At 35.5% G+C, this 17,389-nt stretch overlaps 1 protein-coding gene across 3 annotated transcripts in view; it reads right to left on the minus strand.

The window, feature by feature from the left end:
- Window positions 1-6,570, minus strand: part of sptlc2b (serine palmitoyltransferase, long chain base subunit 2b) — a 37,951-nt gene extending 31,381 nt beyond the window's left edge. For 2 of the 3 annotated variants that reach the window (XR_015517688.1, XR_015517689.1), the window contains exons 1-2: window positions 6,359-6,570; window positions 1,011-1,205 (exon numbers count right to left, since the gene is read on the minus strand). Coding sequence is in view for 1 of the 3 variants with exons in the window: in NM_001114741.1 (NP_001108213.1) it covers window positions 1,011-1,205; window positions 6,359-6,487 (324 nt within the window). In the remaining 2 variants the exon portion in view is untranslated. 3 annotated transcript variants of the gene reach the window in all.
- Between the last annotated feature and the right edge of the window lie 10,819 nt (window positions 6,571-17,389).

The following is a 17,389-nucleotide window of genomic DNA, read 5'->3' on the forward strand; positions in this document are numbered from 1 at the left end:
AAATTTTAAAAAGAGCGAAAAAATCAAGAAAAGCAAAAAAAAAAATAAAATAAAATAATAATAATAATAATAAATTAAAATAAAATTTAAAAATTGGTAAAATTTTGTAGTTTGTATTTTTTTGCAACATTTTGCTTCCCAATTAAATTATATTATCTTTTAATTTCTAAATATGTTTGGTGACTAAAATAATAATTTAATCCATATATCTGTGTAATAAATCTGTTTTGATGCACCAAAATACATTGCCTATATTCACTGAGAAATAGATAAAAATATTGATTTTCAAAATGAGGTGTAGTAATTTCTGCTGAGCACTGTACATTTGTGTATACATTTTTAGATATTTAAATTCATATATAATTTGTATCATTTATATATATATATATATATATATATATATATATATATATATATATATATATATATATATATATATATATATATATATACATACACACATACATACATGTACATATATTTACATACAGTTAAAGTCAGAATTATTAGCCCCCCTGTTTATTTCTTAACCCAATTTCTGTTTAACGGAGAGAATTTTTTTTCTAACAAATTTCTAAACAATAGTTTTAATAACTAATTTCTAATAAAACATATCTTTGCCATGATGACAGTAAATAATATTTGACTAGATATTTTTCAAGACACTTCTATACAGCTTAAAGTGGCATTTAAAGGCTTAACTAGGTTAATTAGGGTAACTAGGCAGGTTAGGGTAATTAGACAAGTTATTGTATAACGATGGTTTGTTCTGTAGACTATCGAAAAAATATAGCTTAAAGAGGCTATATACACACACACATACATAATTTATGTAGATATTTTCGTTTTTTTTTTTTTTTTTTTTTTTTGTGGCCTAAAGGCTAAATGTAAACATCTGCTACAAAAACAAAAAATCAAATGCCTTGTTCAATAAGGTACAAAGACAAAGTAAAGGCTAGACACACACCACAAACTCAAAATAAATAAATAAATAAATAAGTTATAACTACCTTCTGTTCTTCTCTTTCTCTTGCCAGATGACACTTCTCAAACTTCCAGTCTCTAAGGAAATCTCGCAAATATCCAAAAATGGTGAGGATGCCATATCCCATGTAAGTAAGGACGGCTACCAGTAATGGCGTCTCCTCAAATGACTCCACAAACAGCTTGTTGTAAAGCAGTGAGGTGCATGAAGCATGATGATTCTGTGGGGAGAAAAATGTATTAACATCTAAACATTCAACAATTATTGTGATTGCCTCCAAATTAATAAAAATAAATAAATAAAAATTTTAAATCGCTGTTAAGAGCTTATGTAGGCCTACAGTTCGAAATTCACAATTAACTGAATAAACAGTTATTAACACAAGTACATCTTATTGAACATCATTTATTTTCAGAATTCAAATGAGCCATTGTAATCTAGATTAATTCCAAGATTACTAATCTCGATTAAAAAAAAAGAAAGTTATCTTTGCCCAGCTATAATTTGAATACTGTTAGATTCCCAAAAGAAACTGCTTTATTTAGCACTGTTTATTTAACCTTTTTGTTTTGGCTCTGTCCCTTTATATGCTTGTAATTTATTATATTTTATGCAGATGCACTGCATAGAACCAAATAATACTGTACAACACAAAATAATAATAATGAACAAACAATAGTCCATTTCTCTTTGGACTTAAAAAAAGTGAAAAATGTTTCTGACGTTTAAACAAGTGATAATTTTAAACTAAAAATAAATTTAAAAAATTATAAATTAACAAATAAACAAATAATAAATAAACAAATAAATAATTGCTAAAACAATCAAACAAATAAACAAATAATTAATGAATTAATAAATAAACAAATAATAATAAATAAATAAACAAACAGTATTTCTAATGTAAATCTATTATAAGTATTCTCTTTTAAAGAAAACAAATGTAGTCAAAGACTGCTGGATGTCTGTCTGAAAGGCACTTTAGATCAACCATTTTACAAAAATGTTTGGTATTAATATTTTGTATTTTTTTCCTTTTTGGATGCGAGTACAGATGTGTATAAAAAGCAGCGTGCACACGTCACTCCCAATATGCGAGCTCAAAGCCGTTCGCCTCCATTGGAAGTGAATTGACGCGTGCAAAAGATGCTAAATGTGAACGGCCCAGTTAATAGCATTAGCCATAGTTAAACCTTGTGTGCATGTGCAGCAGTTTTGCTCCTAGCCGCGTTGTTGAGAAGCCTTTATGATTAATTAACTTTGACGAATTAAATAGCGGTTAATAGTGAAATCAGTTAATCGTTGCATCCCTACATGCATGTTGCATATCTATGCGATGTGACTATTGCGGATGTGTACATTGCAATATCGATGGCGAAACGGTATGTATACTGTGCAGCCCTAATATTAATAATAAAAACATTCTTGACCAGAGGTTCCACTTAAATGGTCAGGACCTAGCACAAGAAAAACTAGCCTGACAACATGCTCATGTTCTAGGAAAAGTTGTTCCTCCCATAATGCTTTGAAATGCTCTGGGCAAACATCCTCAGGTTGCACAGAACAAAGCGCTGCTCTCCAGTGACAGAACACTACACTGTTATTTTCCATGCTCGTGTCAGTACAAACAGAGACAACCAAACAACCTGCAGAACACTCACCCCGAACAATTCATCTCTGTTTAATGGCCTTTTGATGTTTTTTATCTTGAGTATTAAAAGTAGATTGATTTAATCATTAATTTACGCATGTAAATATTTCATATTTTAAGGCTTCCGTGAAATTAAATTATGTTTTTTAGATGTAAGTGTCAGTATGTTTGTTGTAAAGATATCTATAAGATACTGTGTGCCAAAACAGCGACAAAATGCACATTTAGAATATAAAAACATGAAAAGCTTGCAGTTTGTCACTTCCACCTAATTGGATCAATAGCTGCGTCCCAAATCGCACACGATTCTACGCCATTTTGTAGTTTAAATAGTGTAAGTAGTGTGTTCACACTGAAAACTCTAAAAATAATAAGTGCACTTTAATTACCCGGATGATGCACTCATTCAGTCGCTAAAATGAAGTGTGTAATGATGGACACTTCACGCACACAACGACCACAAGTTTGCTTACGTAGCGGAAAGGGTGGAGCTATCGGACGCACATGTTGAATAACTTTATTTATTTTGGATGGTGAAAGCAAAATGCGGCAATACTCACGGCAGGTATTATCTGATAATTCGGTCGTTTACTTCACTGATTTGGCAACCGTCAAAGGTCATCAGGGAAACGGTTTGAATTTCCGCTTAGTAAAAACACATTAGTGTGCCATTTGGGACGACACTACATACATATACTATCCTGTTGAGTGTGTAAGTGCATAAGTACATAGTGCATGAGTGCATAGTGTGCCATTTGGGACGCAGCTAATGACTTTTTCAATGTCCTCTTACTCCAGTTTCTCATCAAATCTTGACCAATCAAATGCTTTCTAGTATCTGACATGCTCCGCCCCCCTGCAAGTTGCTTTTCATTTTATTCGCTTGATTACATAGTAAGCCAAATAAATGCACAATAACATTTTATAAAATGGGTAGTTGCTTCCAGATGCTGATTGATCAACATTCAAAACTCACAATTCAGTAGCAGCTATGGCTTCAAACAGCAGTTTATCATTTGCGCCTACATGATCAACACCATTAGATAACAAACACAAACCAATATTTACAGGTCAGAGACCTTCTAGATGGTACTTAACAAATTGGCCTAAAAATAGTAGAGGCGTAACATTACAGAGGATTTAGGTTAAATAATGAAACATTAACACTAAACAGTGAGTGATATGGGAATAGCACCAGCACCAATCGCAAAGGCCTACATAGGATTGTGCGAACTGCTGGACCCGTAGTAGGAGGTGAGCTTCCCTCCCTCCTTCCAAGACATCTACACCAGGCAGTGCATGAGGAAAGCCAAGAGAACTATCAGCGACTCCAGCAACCCAAGCCATAGACTTTTCTCTCTGCTACCCTCAGGCAGACGGTTCCGCAGCATCCGGTCACGCACCAGCCGGCTGAAGGAAACTTTCTTCCCTCAGACTGATCAGGCTGATGAACACTTAACACACCTCACACAGACTCTTCCATACCCCTCACTGCACACCATCAATACGTAGCATGCACTGCACTTTAACCAATCCATACTTGAAACAACACTGGCTAGAACTATGTGGACACCTATTCATTGTACATATTGCTGTCATTTTCACATTGTCATTTTATTTGCACTGTCTGTATTTTGCACTGTCTGGAGCTAGCACCTAAGCTTTTCACTCATCATAGATTTTTTTACTAGGAGAAAGGGTTTGTTCTTACAAAGGTTTTGAGTAACTATAAAGTCTGAGGTGCTCTAGCAATAACGTAGCATACTAATTGCAAACAATTATGTAAAGCCTAAATTATTTTATTTATTTCCTTAATTTAGCCAGGAGATCACATTGAGACAGTACGGTCTCTTCTTCCAGTGAGACCTGGTCAAGATGGCAGGCAGCACATAAAGTTTCATATAAAACTCACAAACAATACCACAAAATTACAAAATCACCATTCTTAAAAACATCAGGTCATAAAAAACAATTACAGGTGTCCTTTAAGATGTTGTATAAAAGATGTTTACATTTACATTTAGTCATTTAGCAGACGCTTTTCTCCAAAGCGACTTACAAATGAGGACAAGGAAGCAATTTACACAACTATAAGAGCAACAATGAATAAGTGCTGTAGGCAAGTTTCAGGTCTGTGAAGTCTAAGAAGGAAAGTATTAGTAATATTAGTATTTATTTTTTTTGGTACAGTTAGTGTGATATTCAGAGAGGTTTAAAAGTACTCAGAGTCGGAAGAGTGTCAAGATTGAGCTGATTTTGCAGGTCATTCCAAGCCCTGGGAGCGTAAACGGAAAAAGCACTTTTGCCAAGTTCTGATAGTACCCTTGGAACTATTAGACGAATACATGAACCAGATCTAGTGTGTTGGTTGTTGGTGTGAAATGTTAATAAATTAAAGATATAGGATGGTAATTTACCTAAAAGAGCCTTTAAAATAAATAAGTACTGATGTAATTTTCTTCTCTGATATAAAGATAACCAGTCTAAGGAATCATACAAAATACAGTGATGCGTCCGTGAGTCTGCACCTGTGACAAAGCGTATTGATGCATGATAAACAGAATCTAATTTTCTTAGTAGGGTAGCGGCTGCGTGCATATAAAGATGATCACCATAATCCATTATAGACAGAAATGTACTCTCTACTAATTTTTTGCGGGCTTTATAAGGAAAACAATTTCTTGACCGGTATAAAAAACCTAACTTTGGCTTAAGCTTTTAGAATACATTTAATGAATTGTGATTGTCAAACTGTACTCTATTTTACAATAGGCATTTAACTAAAAAAAGAACACAAAACCTTATTCAAATATAACAGAAAACGCATTTTAATAAATAACATGTTAGAAATAACAATTCCATATTTACTGAAAGCCATTAATTATAAAGACTTTGGTCCCACTTTATATTAAGTGGCCTTAAATATATGTACTTATACAGGAATTAATAGTTTGTTACAATGTACTTATTGTGTAAATACATGTATTTACTGTGTACTTATGCTTGATTAAATACATTTAAGTAATTACAACTGTAATTAACTTTTGTAATTACATTTGTAAATACACTGTTGACCATCCCTTACACCTTAACCCACCCTTAAACCTACCCATGCCACCAAACCTGTCCATAACCCAACCTCTATCCCAACTCAAAAGCACCACAAGTGTTCTCAAAAACATTATAAACAAAGTACATTATATATATTTTTTGACGTAAGTACATAGTAGTTAAGGACACTTAATATAAAGTGGGACCAAGACTTTAATCATTGGCTGATACATTTTTAATAAGTTATCATATATTAGTTAACATTGGCTACAGTGAAAAAACTAACAACAAACAATTAACAATTGTTAACTTTATTATCTATATAATAAACTTATATATATACTATATAATATAACTTATATATATATATATATATATATATATATATATATATATATATATATATATAATGATATTTAAACTGTTCAAATAGCGGAGTCTGAACCCATGATTGATTTCACACACCCAAACACCCCCTCCCGATACACGAATATAACACAACTAAACGTCCCTTTACTGAATAAAACCGAAAATTCAACATAAACCCGATACGGACAGGAAAGACTCTTTTCTAATGAAACGAACTCAAGGTAAACAGTACAAGCGGCTTCTGTGCAGTATGTCCACTGGTCAGTATTTCCGGGTTTATGCGGTTCAGTAGGCGGCCTCACCTTCTCCGCCGGGCGGCGGTAGCGCTTCTGTTGGAACAAGCAGTGGCTCTTCACGAACCCGTTTCCGCATGTTTTCTTGTCTTGGCTGGCATCTCTATTCAGTAGCTTACTAGCTGAGTTTTGTGTCATGGCAGGCCGCCGATGTACGCTAGTTCTCCGGCTTCCCTTGTGTAATCTCACTGGAGTTCCCTTCTCCTCCCAAACCGTCGAATGACAAAGCCACACCCACTCGTAGATTACAGGAAAAACCTCGCCCACTACAACCAATGAAGTTAAGGAACGTCTTGTGGGCCTGGTTTTAATAATAAATATTTATTAGCTCAATGACGTCATTAACCTATAGTAACCGCTTGGGCACGTGCTATGAGACGAGGGACGTGAGGCAACGCCACGATCTCTCTTTACGTCACACAATAGCCCACGCTTGATAAGAGTAATGGAAAGTCTGACCTCAAATATCTAACTGTAAGCATTTGCTCCATTCAAAACCTTTTTCTGGGATCTGATTTGTGGGAAATATCGAACTTATATTATTTACTCTTAACAATAATGAAATAAAAGGAGATGAGAGGTACAAAGTAATAGGGTGAATTCGGGTAATCTGGGACACTTTTTGCAATTTTGACTTCGGCTCTCTATTTTAATGTCTGTCTAACTAATTAGAACCACATATGAGACTTTTCTAAAATACCTAAGATGTTTTCTAACCACCAAAGAAAACATAATATAGATATTATTCTGAGAAGAGCCATGCCACACCTATTAGTATTTATTTGTCAAAAACTAAAATTCAGCCTGAATTTGATAATCTGGGACAGCTCACTTCGTATTCTGGGACATTATGTATTTGGGCTGAAAAAGTATATATTTGCCATATTTATGCATGCCAAACTCAATTTTACCAATTTTAAAAAAGTGTGTGTGTGTGTGTGTGTGTGTGTGTGTGTGTGTGTGTGTGTGTGTGAGAAAGACTGTGTTTAAGGGTGTGTGTATGGGTTTGTGTGTGTGAGTGTGAGAAAGACTGTGTTTAAGGGTGTGTGTATGGGTTTGCGTGTGTGTGTGTGTGTGTGTGTGTGTGTGTGTGTTTGTGTGAGAAAGACTGTGTTTAAGGGTGTGTGTATGGGTTTGTGTGTGTGTTTGAGAGAGAAAGACTTTGTGTGCGTGTGAGAGACTGTGTGTAAGGGTGTGTGTATGGGTTTGTGTGTGTGTGTGTGTGTGTGTGAGAAATTGTAGTAATTGTAGTGTGTTGAGTGGGAAATGGGACTCACATATTAGGAATGTATGTATTTTGTGTTGGCCACTCCTTGTAAAAGTTACTTTTTGGTTGGCCATTTGTTTCTAATGAGTCTCCTGTTTTCGTTACTGCTGACTAGTTTTGTAAACAAAAAGAAAGAAGAAATGCCCGCATGCGTTTAGCATTTTTACTTATCACAAGCATAATAGTAATTTGGTAGTGTGTGTGCTGCTTTAGCTTTTTTCAGGGTTATTTATTGTGAAATCTCGATTGCAACAGAAATACTGGGAAATCTCTGTAGACTGATGGCATTTCATGCCGATCAGCCTTGTAAACCTAAAATGTCATCAAAATCACCTTGTTTTGTCATCACTTTAGACATTATGCTAGAGAATCATTCAAATATAGCTCTTAAGTGACGTTGGTGAATTAGCAACGGTTTCTGCTGTTCTGTCAGCTGCAGATGTGAATGAATGGCGGAAGAAAGTAGTTCCTCATACAAAAGGGTTTTTAGCCTCTCCATGTTTGATTTTCTTTTTGATACACATGATTAGGCTGTAGAACTGTTGTATAAACGCAATATCACACTCATAGCGGTGCGATATGGCTGTATATAATCACTGGTGGGGCACTAACGCACGCTTATAGGTAGCTTAAAAAAGGTTAAAAGGGCAAAAAATGTTGACTATTAAAAGATTTACAAAAAATTAAAAACTGCTTTCCTTCTACGCAAAATAAAACAAATAAGACTTTCTCCAGAAGAAAAAAAAAATGATCAGACAAAATATGAACATTTCCTTAATCTGTTAAACATCCTTTGGGAAATATTGAAAAAAGAAAAACAAAATCAAAGGGGGGCTAATAGTTTTGACTTCAACCGTACATTAGATCCAAACGCCAATACTGGAACTAATCAAATTAACAAAAATAATTTAACGTCACAGTACAGAAATAAGTACACCATAATGAATATGTTATAGAAGAATATTAAATACAATTTCAATAAAAAGGAAAGCAATATTGTATTTAGTTTAAGTATTATAAATTTTGAAGCATTATAAAATATTATATTTAAGTTCTGTAGTGGTGTCTATTTTTTCTAGCAACACCTCGTGTGAATTTAAATGTATTATCTCCCTATTGCTAAAGATGTTAAGTGACAGTAAATGTATGGTTGATTAATGTTTCCCTTGTCTACTACTTATTCTTGAGTGAGTCATAGCATAACAGTTGAGACATACTGTAGCACATTTGTCATGGTGCTATCAAACAGTCAGCATTCTTATGACATCATTTCCTGACTCAGGTGGCATGGCTCTTAAACTATGTCCTGAATTGATAGGCACAATTCAAATCATATACTCATTTAATTACAATCTGATAATCCAGAGGGCGAGGCAGTGGCGCAGTAGGTAGTGCTGTCACCTCACAGCAAGAAGGTCACTGGGTCGCTGGTTCGAACCTCGGCTCAATTGGCGTTTCTGTGTGGAGTTTGCATGTTCTCCCTGCCTTCGTGTGGGTTTCCTCCGGGTTCTCAGGTTTCCCCCACAGCCCAAAGACATGTGGTACAGGTGAATTGGGTAGGCTAAATTGTCCATAGTGTGTGTGTGGATGTTTCCCAGAGATGGGTTGCGGCTGGAAGGGCATCCGCTGCATAAAAACTTGCTGGATAAGTTGGGGGTTCATTCCGCTGTGGCGACCCCGGATTAATAAAGGGACTAAGCCGACAATAAAATGAATGAATGAATGATAATCCAGATTATAGCTTTTACAAAAAATGTGTGTAGCATAGAAAACCTCTGATGTAGATTTGATTTTCATTTAATTAATATTCATATTTCCTCTCATTGCCAATGTATTAGATATGATTCCATGAAAGCTTTTAAAATAAGAGACCCACATTGATGAACTTCATATCATTAAAGAATACTGTCAAATATGTCTGTGTAGCTCCCAAAATAACAAGCCATTACACTTCCAATGAATTCCAAGGTCAAGTTTGTGTAAGCATGTCAGAAGGTAATGCTGAGTAGGATTTGCTTCCAGTTACATAATCGCTAACCCAGTTTATGAACATGGTGACTTGACCCAGGGGCGCCTCCAAGGGGTGGCCAGGGGTGGCCACGGCCACCCCTCGGTAAACTCTGGCCACCCTTGTGGCCACCCCTTTGGCCACCCCAATATAATTTTGCGGTTGACATTATTGATTTAAATGAACTCATAAATTCCCAATATTTAGATAAATAAATAAATAAAATGCAGTCACTTAATTATTGTTGGTGTTACTGACGTAGCTCTCCCCCTCTGGTTCAATGCTGGTGAAAGCAAACTGACGCATGCGCGCGGAAAACCATTCCCGCGCGCCTCACGCACTCCTGTGTGAATCCCGGTTGGTTGTTTGCATGCACGCCGACATAATAGGCACCGCTCATGCGCCGTGAAACCGGAGTAACAGCCTTTTGTGCAGAGGTGTCGGCACGCAGCGAGTTTTGAAAGTCGTTTAAAGTTTATATAATATGATGATGATGATGATGATGATGATGTTACTTTCACTAAGCATGCCTTTAAAGCAGAAAGGAGGGATAATGAGTCAGGGAGGTAAGACTTCATAACATGATTTCTCAGCCATGATCTGGTCTAAGATCACAGATAATTCTATAATACATTTTTTGTATTCTTTAGAATTGTCATAATTAATTTTCATGCAAAAGGTTTCTTAAGTGATGTTGGCATATCACTCCAGTTGTTGTTTTCCAGTAATATTTAGGACTGATTTCTGTTATTTATTTAGAATAATAATTGTATATCAATATTAATTGTATTTATTTAGAATAAATATAAATAAATAGTTATATTTATTGAATAACAAATCTAACAATTCAAGAGAGGTGGGGGTGTATAGGGTGGTTCGCCCAGGGTGTCATTTAAACTAGAACCACCACTACCCTCCCTGATCGTTGTTGACAGCACGCACACACCTTCAATAGACAGCAATGGCTATTTAATATTTACCTTAAGCTACAGTATATCAATAGAAGAAGCTGCATTAATAAAATGGTTCAAAAAGCAATATGGATAAATAATATTATTAGGTATAGTGAGTGTGTATAGTAATGTCTTTTGTTCAGTTTGTTCATTTGTTTGGGTAATTAATAAACTCATTATTCTTTCATTCATTTTCTTTTCGGCTTAGTCCCTTTATTAATCCAGGGTCACCACAGCAGAATGAACCGCCAACTTATCTAGCACATTTTTACACAGCGGATGACCTTCCAGCTGCAACCCATCTCTGGGAATAATAAACTCATTAATCTTCATTAATTTTAGACATGGCATATCTCGTATGATGTACAATAAAGGCACGTAAAAAAAGAAGTTATTTATACAGTATATGAAAAGTGTTTTTAAAATAAACATAGATTTTTATTTGGTTTGCACATGTACTTGCTGAATTATTTCAAAGAATAAATTGCAATATTTCAAGTAGAATTAATTAAATGAATAAAAACTACATTATTTCATTTACCAGAAACAAAAATATAACATTACACTGAATTCATTATTTTTTTTGTGTGCCACCCCAAGATTTGGTGCGGCCTCTTCTGGCCACCCCTAAGAAAATTTTCTGGGGGCGCCACTGACTTGACCGATAAGAAACGAGTTCTATTTTAAAGTCTACATAGTAAAATGAAGGAAATGCCTTGAGGGACATTTTCCTGGAGCACACAGTGACCCCATGTCACAGTGTGTTAAATTCACTTGATTCAAGAAAAAAAAAAAAAAAACATTGAAAAATAATAAATAAAATAAATAAATCTCAGATTAAATGACTAGAAATGAATTCAGGGTTATGTTGGTAAACTAAATAAGGTAATATACAGTGTACAGCAGTACTTCACCATGAAGATCAGCTTAAACCTGTCTGTGAGCAATCTCATTATGTAACGCTCGTCGAACTTGGGGGATTATTGTTGTTTTATGGGTGATTTTAATTTTTGGGCTACATTTTTTTTACATGTCTCCAAGAAAAACCTTCTATTTTATTTTCAAAATCAAAAAATTTATAAAATGCTAGTGCCATTATGTTAAAAATAAGTTTTAAGGATATATATATATATATATATATATATATATATATATATATATATATATATATATATATATATATATATATATATATATATATATGCTAGTGTGTTGCTTTTAGAAGATATAAACCAGATATAAACATTCAAAAATTGCAGTTTGTCACTGAATGGATTAACGCTTTTTATTTTTTTTCACGTCACGTCATAATTAAGTTCCTCATCAAATCTTGACCAACCAAAGGCTCTCTAACATTCCCCGCCCCATCAAGAGACTTTTCATTTGATGTGCTTGAGCTCAACCACTCTCACTGGCAGTGGTTTGATTAAAAAAGGGGAGGAGCTACACTGTCAAACCCTCTCTTCATGTTTCAGTTGAGATCATGTCAAACATCGAACAAAAATGCACACATAAAAGCACCTCACGGGACCTTTAATGAAACAGTTTTAGAATTATATATAGGTATTTCTAAAAAAAAAAATCATGTTTGTATGTCTATTTAGCATATGTTTTAATAAAATTAACTTAACTTTTTAAGTCAGGGGTGTCCAAACTCGGTCCAGCCGGTGTCCTGCAGATTTTAGCTCCAACTTGCTTCAACGCACCTGCAAGGATGTTTCTAGAATGCCTAGTAAAGCTGCGGTCACACTAGAGTTTGTGTGTGCGAAATTCTGTCGTACGGCGCTGCGAAAAGGGGCGGGATTAAACTAGATTATTAGACATTAAAAAAGCGAGCGATTGCTCCATGTTTTCTATCCAGAGAGGTCATGTTTTGATCCTCGGTTGGTCTCACGCAGTCAAGTGATGCGATTTCGCAGGTCAGAGTTCACCAAGCTTGAACTTTGCACCGGAGCGACCTGCAAAACTTAACGCATGACCCTGCGTTTCCAAGCTGAAGCATTTGCGTGCATGGTAGTCTATGGAAGGGAAAGCCCAGTGTGAACGCAGCCTAATAGCTTGATTAGCTAGCCCAGGTGTGTCTGATTGGGGTTGCAACTAACTTTGCAGGACCCCGGCCCTCCAAAAGAGGCTGCGTCCGAAACTGCATACTTCCATACTATATAGTACGCCAGAATCAGTATGCAAGCCGAGTAGTATGTCCGAATTCATAGAATTCAAAAATCAGTATGCGAAAAGTACCCGGATGACTACTTCCGGCGAGATTCCGGAGTGCGCATCCCATGCATGCTGCGCTATCCCATGATGCCCCGCGAGCGAATTCATGAATGGAAGTGAAGCGACGCAACTGACGCACGTAGGTCACGTGACCATGACAAAATGGCGGATGTAGTACGTCTGAATTCCATTCATACTTTTCACATTCATACTGTATAGAACGTACTTTTCTAACGGCCGATTAGTACGTTTAAATTCAAATGCAGTACCTACTGAGTAGTAGGCGGTTTCGGACGCAGCCAGAGTCTGGACATCCCTGTTTTAAGTATTATTAACTTAAAGACTTCCACAATAACCATTTTTGACTTCCTCTGCCTTCTGAATCATACACAGCTACAATTATCATGAAAAAATGTGGATTTTTATCTTATATCTTTTTATATTAACAAAAACATTTTATACTCTGCTACATTGATTATACAAAGGCAGAACAATCTGTAAAACAATGTTTGACTTCCTCCAATGCGGAAGTGCGCCTGTTTTCGCGATTGTTTTAGAACTTTCGATTCAGTCGCCAATGGCAGGGGTTCCCAAACTTATTAGCTTGCGACCCCCAAAATAACAATGCTAGTGACTCGCGACCCCCAATATCCTCTGAGGTGGTTATATATACAGAAACCGTGCATGCAATAGCGCGCACACACCAATAGACCCAAGTTTATTCTTAGTTTAATCTTTTTTTTATGTAAATCAGAGCTGTAAATGTGCCAGAAAGTTTAACCTGATGTTATAAAATCAATCTGCTGCATCTGACGCCATTGGTGTGTCTTTAAAATTATGTAATTACACCAGGGGTCGCAATCCAATTGAACTAGTAACTATAAGCTACTGTAGTAACTATTTAGTAAATATTAACTATAAACAACAATTTTGCTCTTTAGTAGTTTGATAAAATATGGTAATTCTTATGGTTTAATATAAATAATTAGATTTTTGGAAATCACCAGGGGCCTCATGTATCAACGCTGCTTACGCACAAAAACATTGCGTACGCAAGGTTTCACACTCAGAATCGCTCACGTTTGGATTTACTAACAATGAACTGAACGTGGGAATGTACGCAGGTTCACGGCAGCTTTTTGGCAGGCGTACGCACATTTTTTGTGCGTGTCTGTTTTATTTCCATTGGCGACTCCTAGAGGCAGTTGTGTTAAATTCTTCTCTACAAAGTGTCTGAGCCTTGCAATGGCAGCTGTATGAGACGGGTTCATCTAGTAGGTATGTAAGATTTCCATACCATCCAGTTGACCAGCTAAACATTATAGCACAATTTGCAGCAGTCGCCTGTTTTCCCAATGTAATCTGAGCGATCTACTGCACGCACATTGCTATAAAGACACTATCTGAAGATGAATTTGCAAGCGTGAATCAGAAACATTTCCATTCAATAAATGTGCAAATAAAATACGATGCACAAACTTATTAATGATTCCTACTAGTCTTTCTCGTGATAAATAGTAGGCACATGCACTCAGTGCGATGTTCAGACCCAACTGTGTTGACCGCATCAGCTAAACTCTCCCACTCTATTTTTTTCTTTTGTTGTTAATTCCGAAAAGCAAACTTGCAAATAACACCGCTTTTCTCCGATCTACCTCCGAAAGCAGCACCTCCAATTTACATTCTGTTCAAAGTTTCTCTTTTTGCTTGCTTTTGCCGTTGCTTTTTCGTTGGGTTTTGCCATTAGCATAGTCATTAGCATATTCATACGGGGGAGGAGGCAGGGAGGGGTTTTGTGCTCGTGCATGTTGCGCTCAGTTTCACGTTCATTCGGATGTACAAAAGAATATGCGTGAGACTCGGCGTACGCAGTGTTTCATACATCTGAATTTTTTTCTGCGTACGCACATTTACAGCTATGTTTTAGTAAGATTTCCACGCAAGTCTTCGTACATGAGGCCCCAGGCGACCCCCCTTCATTGTCCCGCGACCCCTTGGGGGGTCCCACCCCCACTTTGAGAACCACTGGCCTATGGGAGAAATGACCAGGAGTAATAAACGGCAGAAAACGGTCAAACTACTTGCTCTACAAACAAACAAACGTTTGCATGACTATACTGACCAAGTAGAATAATACAATAAGAAAATATCAGTTTGCAACATCAAACAGCGTAATGAGCAGTTTTTAATGTCTAAAAATGAATGGAAGTGAATGAGACCGGAAGTCTCGAGCCAAAAAGATTCAAATGGCTGCCTCCGCTCGTCGGCAAAGAATAAGGTAAATTGGTGCATTTTAAAATCCCAAAAATCAACACTGAAGTGCTTATGGACTCCCCAACAAACAGCCTAATCAATAAACAAATAAACACCTATTTACTAGTTCATTTTAAAGGGGGATGTATTTGACTGACACAACCATTACTTTCTTTTCTAAAGCACTCTGGAGCTCGAGACATGCCGCTGAATGCTGTTTGAATGCTGTTTTTGGACTGCTCTAAAAGAACAAAAAGCTTTTTGCTCAATGGACTGAAACAAGCAGCCCGGAATATTTGCTGGTTGTTCCTCCGTGGACAGCAGATAAGAACCTATCAATCTTAGCTTTTGTCTGCTTGCCAAAGTTTCCATTATGACGCAAAACAATGTGCTGGTTGTTTGTTCTTCAAACCGTACAAAAGCTTGCGAAAGAACCAATTTCCTTATGGGCTATCATCAGCGAGAAACTCATTTTTCTTTCTCCGCGGACTTAGAAATACAAACAAGAGTGAGGACTCATTATCTGCCCGTCCAGGAGAATTAAATACACCTGAAAACCTGGACGATGCTGGAATCTAAATGAGAGAAGAAGAAAGAGGGGCGACAAAGTATATTTTGATGATGAGTGCGGTGAAAGTTAAAAGCCAGAGATTCTGTATTAATGCATTGTGTATATCTTCACAGCAACCGAATGTGCTTCTTCAAGAGTGAATAGTGGCTGATATATATATATATATATATATATATATATATATATATATATATATATATACTGTACTATACTAACGTATTGTTACATCCCTAATATATATATATATATATATATATATATATATATATATATATATATATATATATATATATATATATATATATATATATATATATATATATATACACACACACACACACACACACACACACATATATATATACACATACACACATATATATATATATATATATATATATATATACACACACACATATATATATATATATATATATATATATATATATATATATATATACACACACATATATATATATATATATATATATATATATATATATATATATATATACACACACATATATATATATATATATGTATATATGTATATATATATATATGTGTGTATATGTGTATGTATATATATATATATATATATATATATATATATATATATATATATATATATATATATATATATATATATATATATATATATATATATATTAGGGATGCAACAATACAGTTAGCCCACGGTTCAATACATACCTCGCTTTTATAACAAGGTTTTCTGTTCGGTTCAGTTCTCATGGTTTGATGCGTTTTTTTTTTTTATCCTATAGGCAATAGGAACAGTAAGAGGTTAAGGAGAAAAAAATAAAAACGATTTATTGCAATACTCATTTTGTTTTACTTGAAAGCCAAGTAAAGCACACTAGTTCCTAGTGTATTGTATAAAAATAAATTTACATTGAAATCTCACAGCTGCTGGTAGCCCATGTACAAACTGGGAAACACATCAAATCCTACATGAATAAACATACGTGAAGTTAATAAAGATAAATTGGCCATTTCAAATCAAATTTGAAGGGCTTTATTACCTTCTCTGCTATCCTGCCTTCAGACAGTGATATTGCTGGGTGATGGCGCTGCAGATGTGCAGTCATGGTTATACTAATGCTTGCACAGTTATTTTTTTGTTTACCGTTTTTTTTTTTTTATTGGCTTTATACTTACCGGGAACATCGAAATGTCCTCACATCGCAGATTTGAAAGACGCCAGCACTTTATCGTACTGTTGTCTCACTACGCTGGCGCTTCCTTGTACTGTTGCCTCAGCCTCACTTCACCGCCGCTCGCAATGTTAAAGTGTGGAATGATGGTCAAGCGCCCCCTAACTTTAGAGCATAGTGATTGGATATTTACTCGCGAGGAGGAGTTTCCTCATCTCAGATCATGGACTTACAGGCACACACAGTCAGTTCGGGGAGATATAAAACGCACTCAAATTATTAAATGTAAAACCGAGAAAACCGCAATTTACAAGCACATATTGAACCATGGAGGTCGTACCAAACGGTTCAATATTATATTGAGAACCGTGGGATCCCTAATATATATACAGTTGAAGTCAGAATAATTAGCCCCCTTCAATTTTTTTTTCTACTTTTTTAAATATTTTCCAAAGGATGTTTAACAGAGCAAGGAAATTTTCACAGTATGTCTGATAATATTTTTTCTTCTGGTGAAAGCCTTTTGTTTTATTTCGGCTAGAATAAAAGTAGTTATTAATTTTTTAAACACTATTTTATGGAAAAAATTATTAGCC

Source organism: Danio rerio, chromosome 20 (genome assembly GCF_052040795.2).
Source record: "Danio rerio strain M-AB ecotype USA chromosome 20, GRCz13ab, whole genome shotgun sequence".
NCBI classification, from domain to species: domain Eukaryota; kingdom Metazoa; phylum Chordata; class Actinopteri; order Cypriniformes; family Danionidae; genus Danio; species Danio rerio.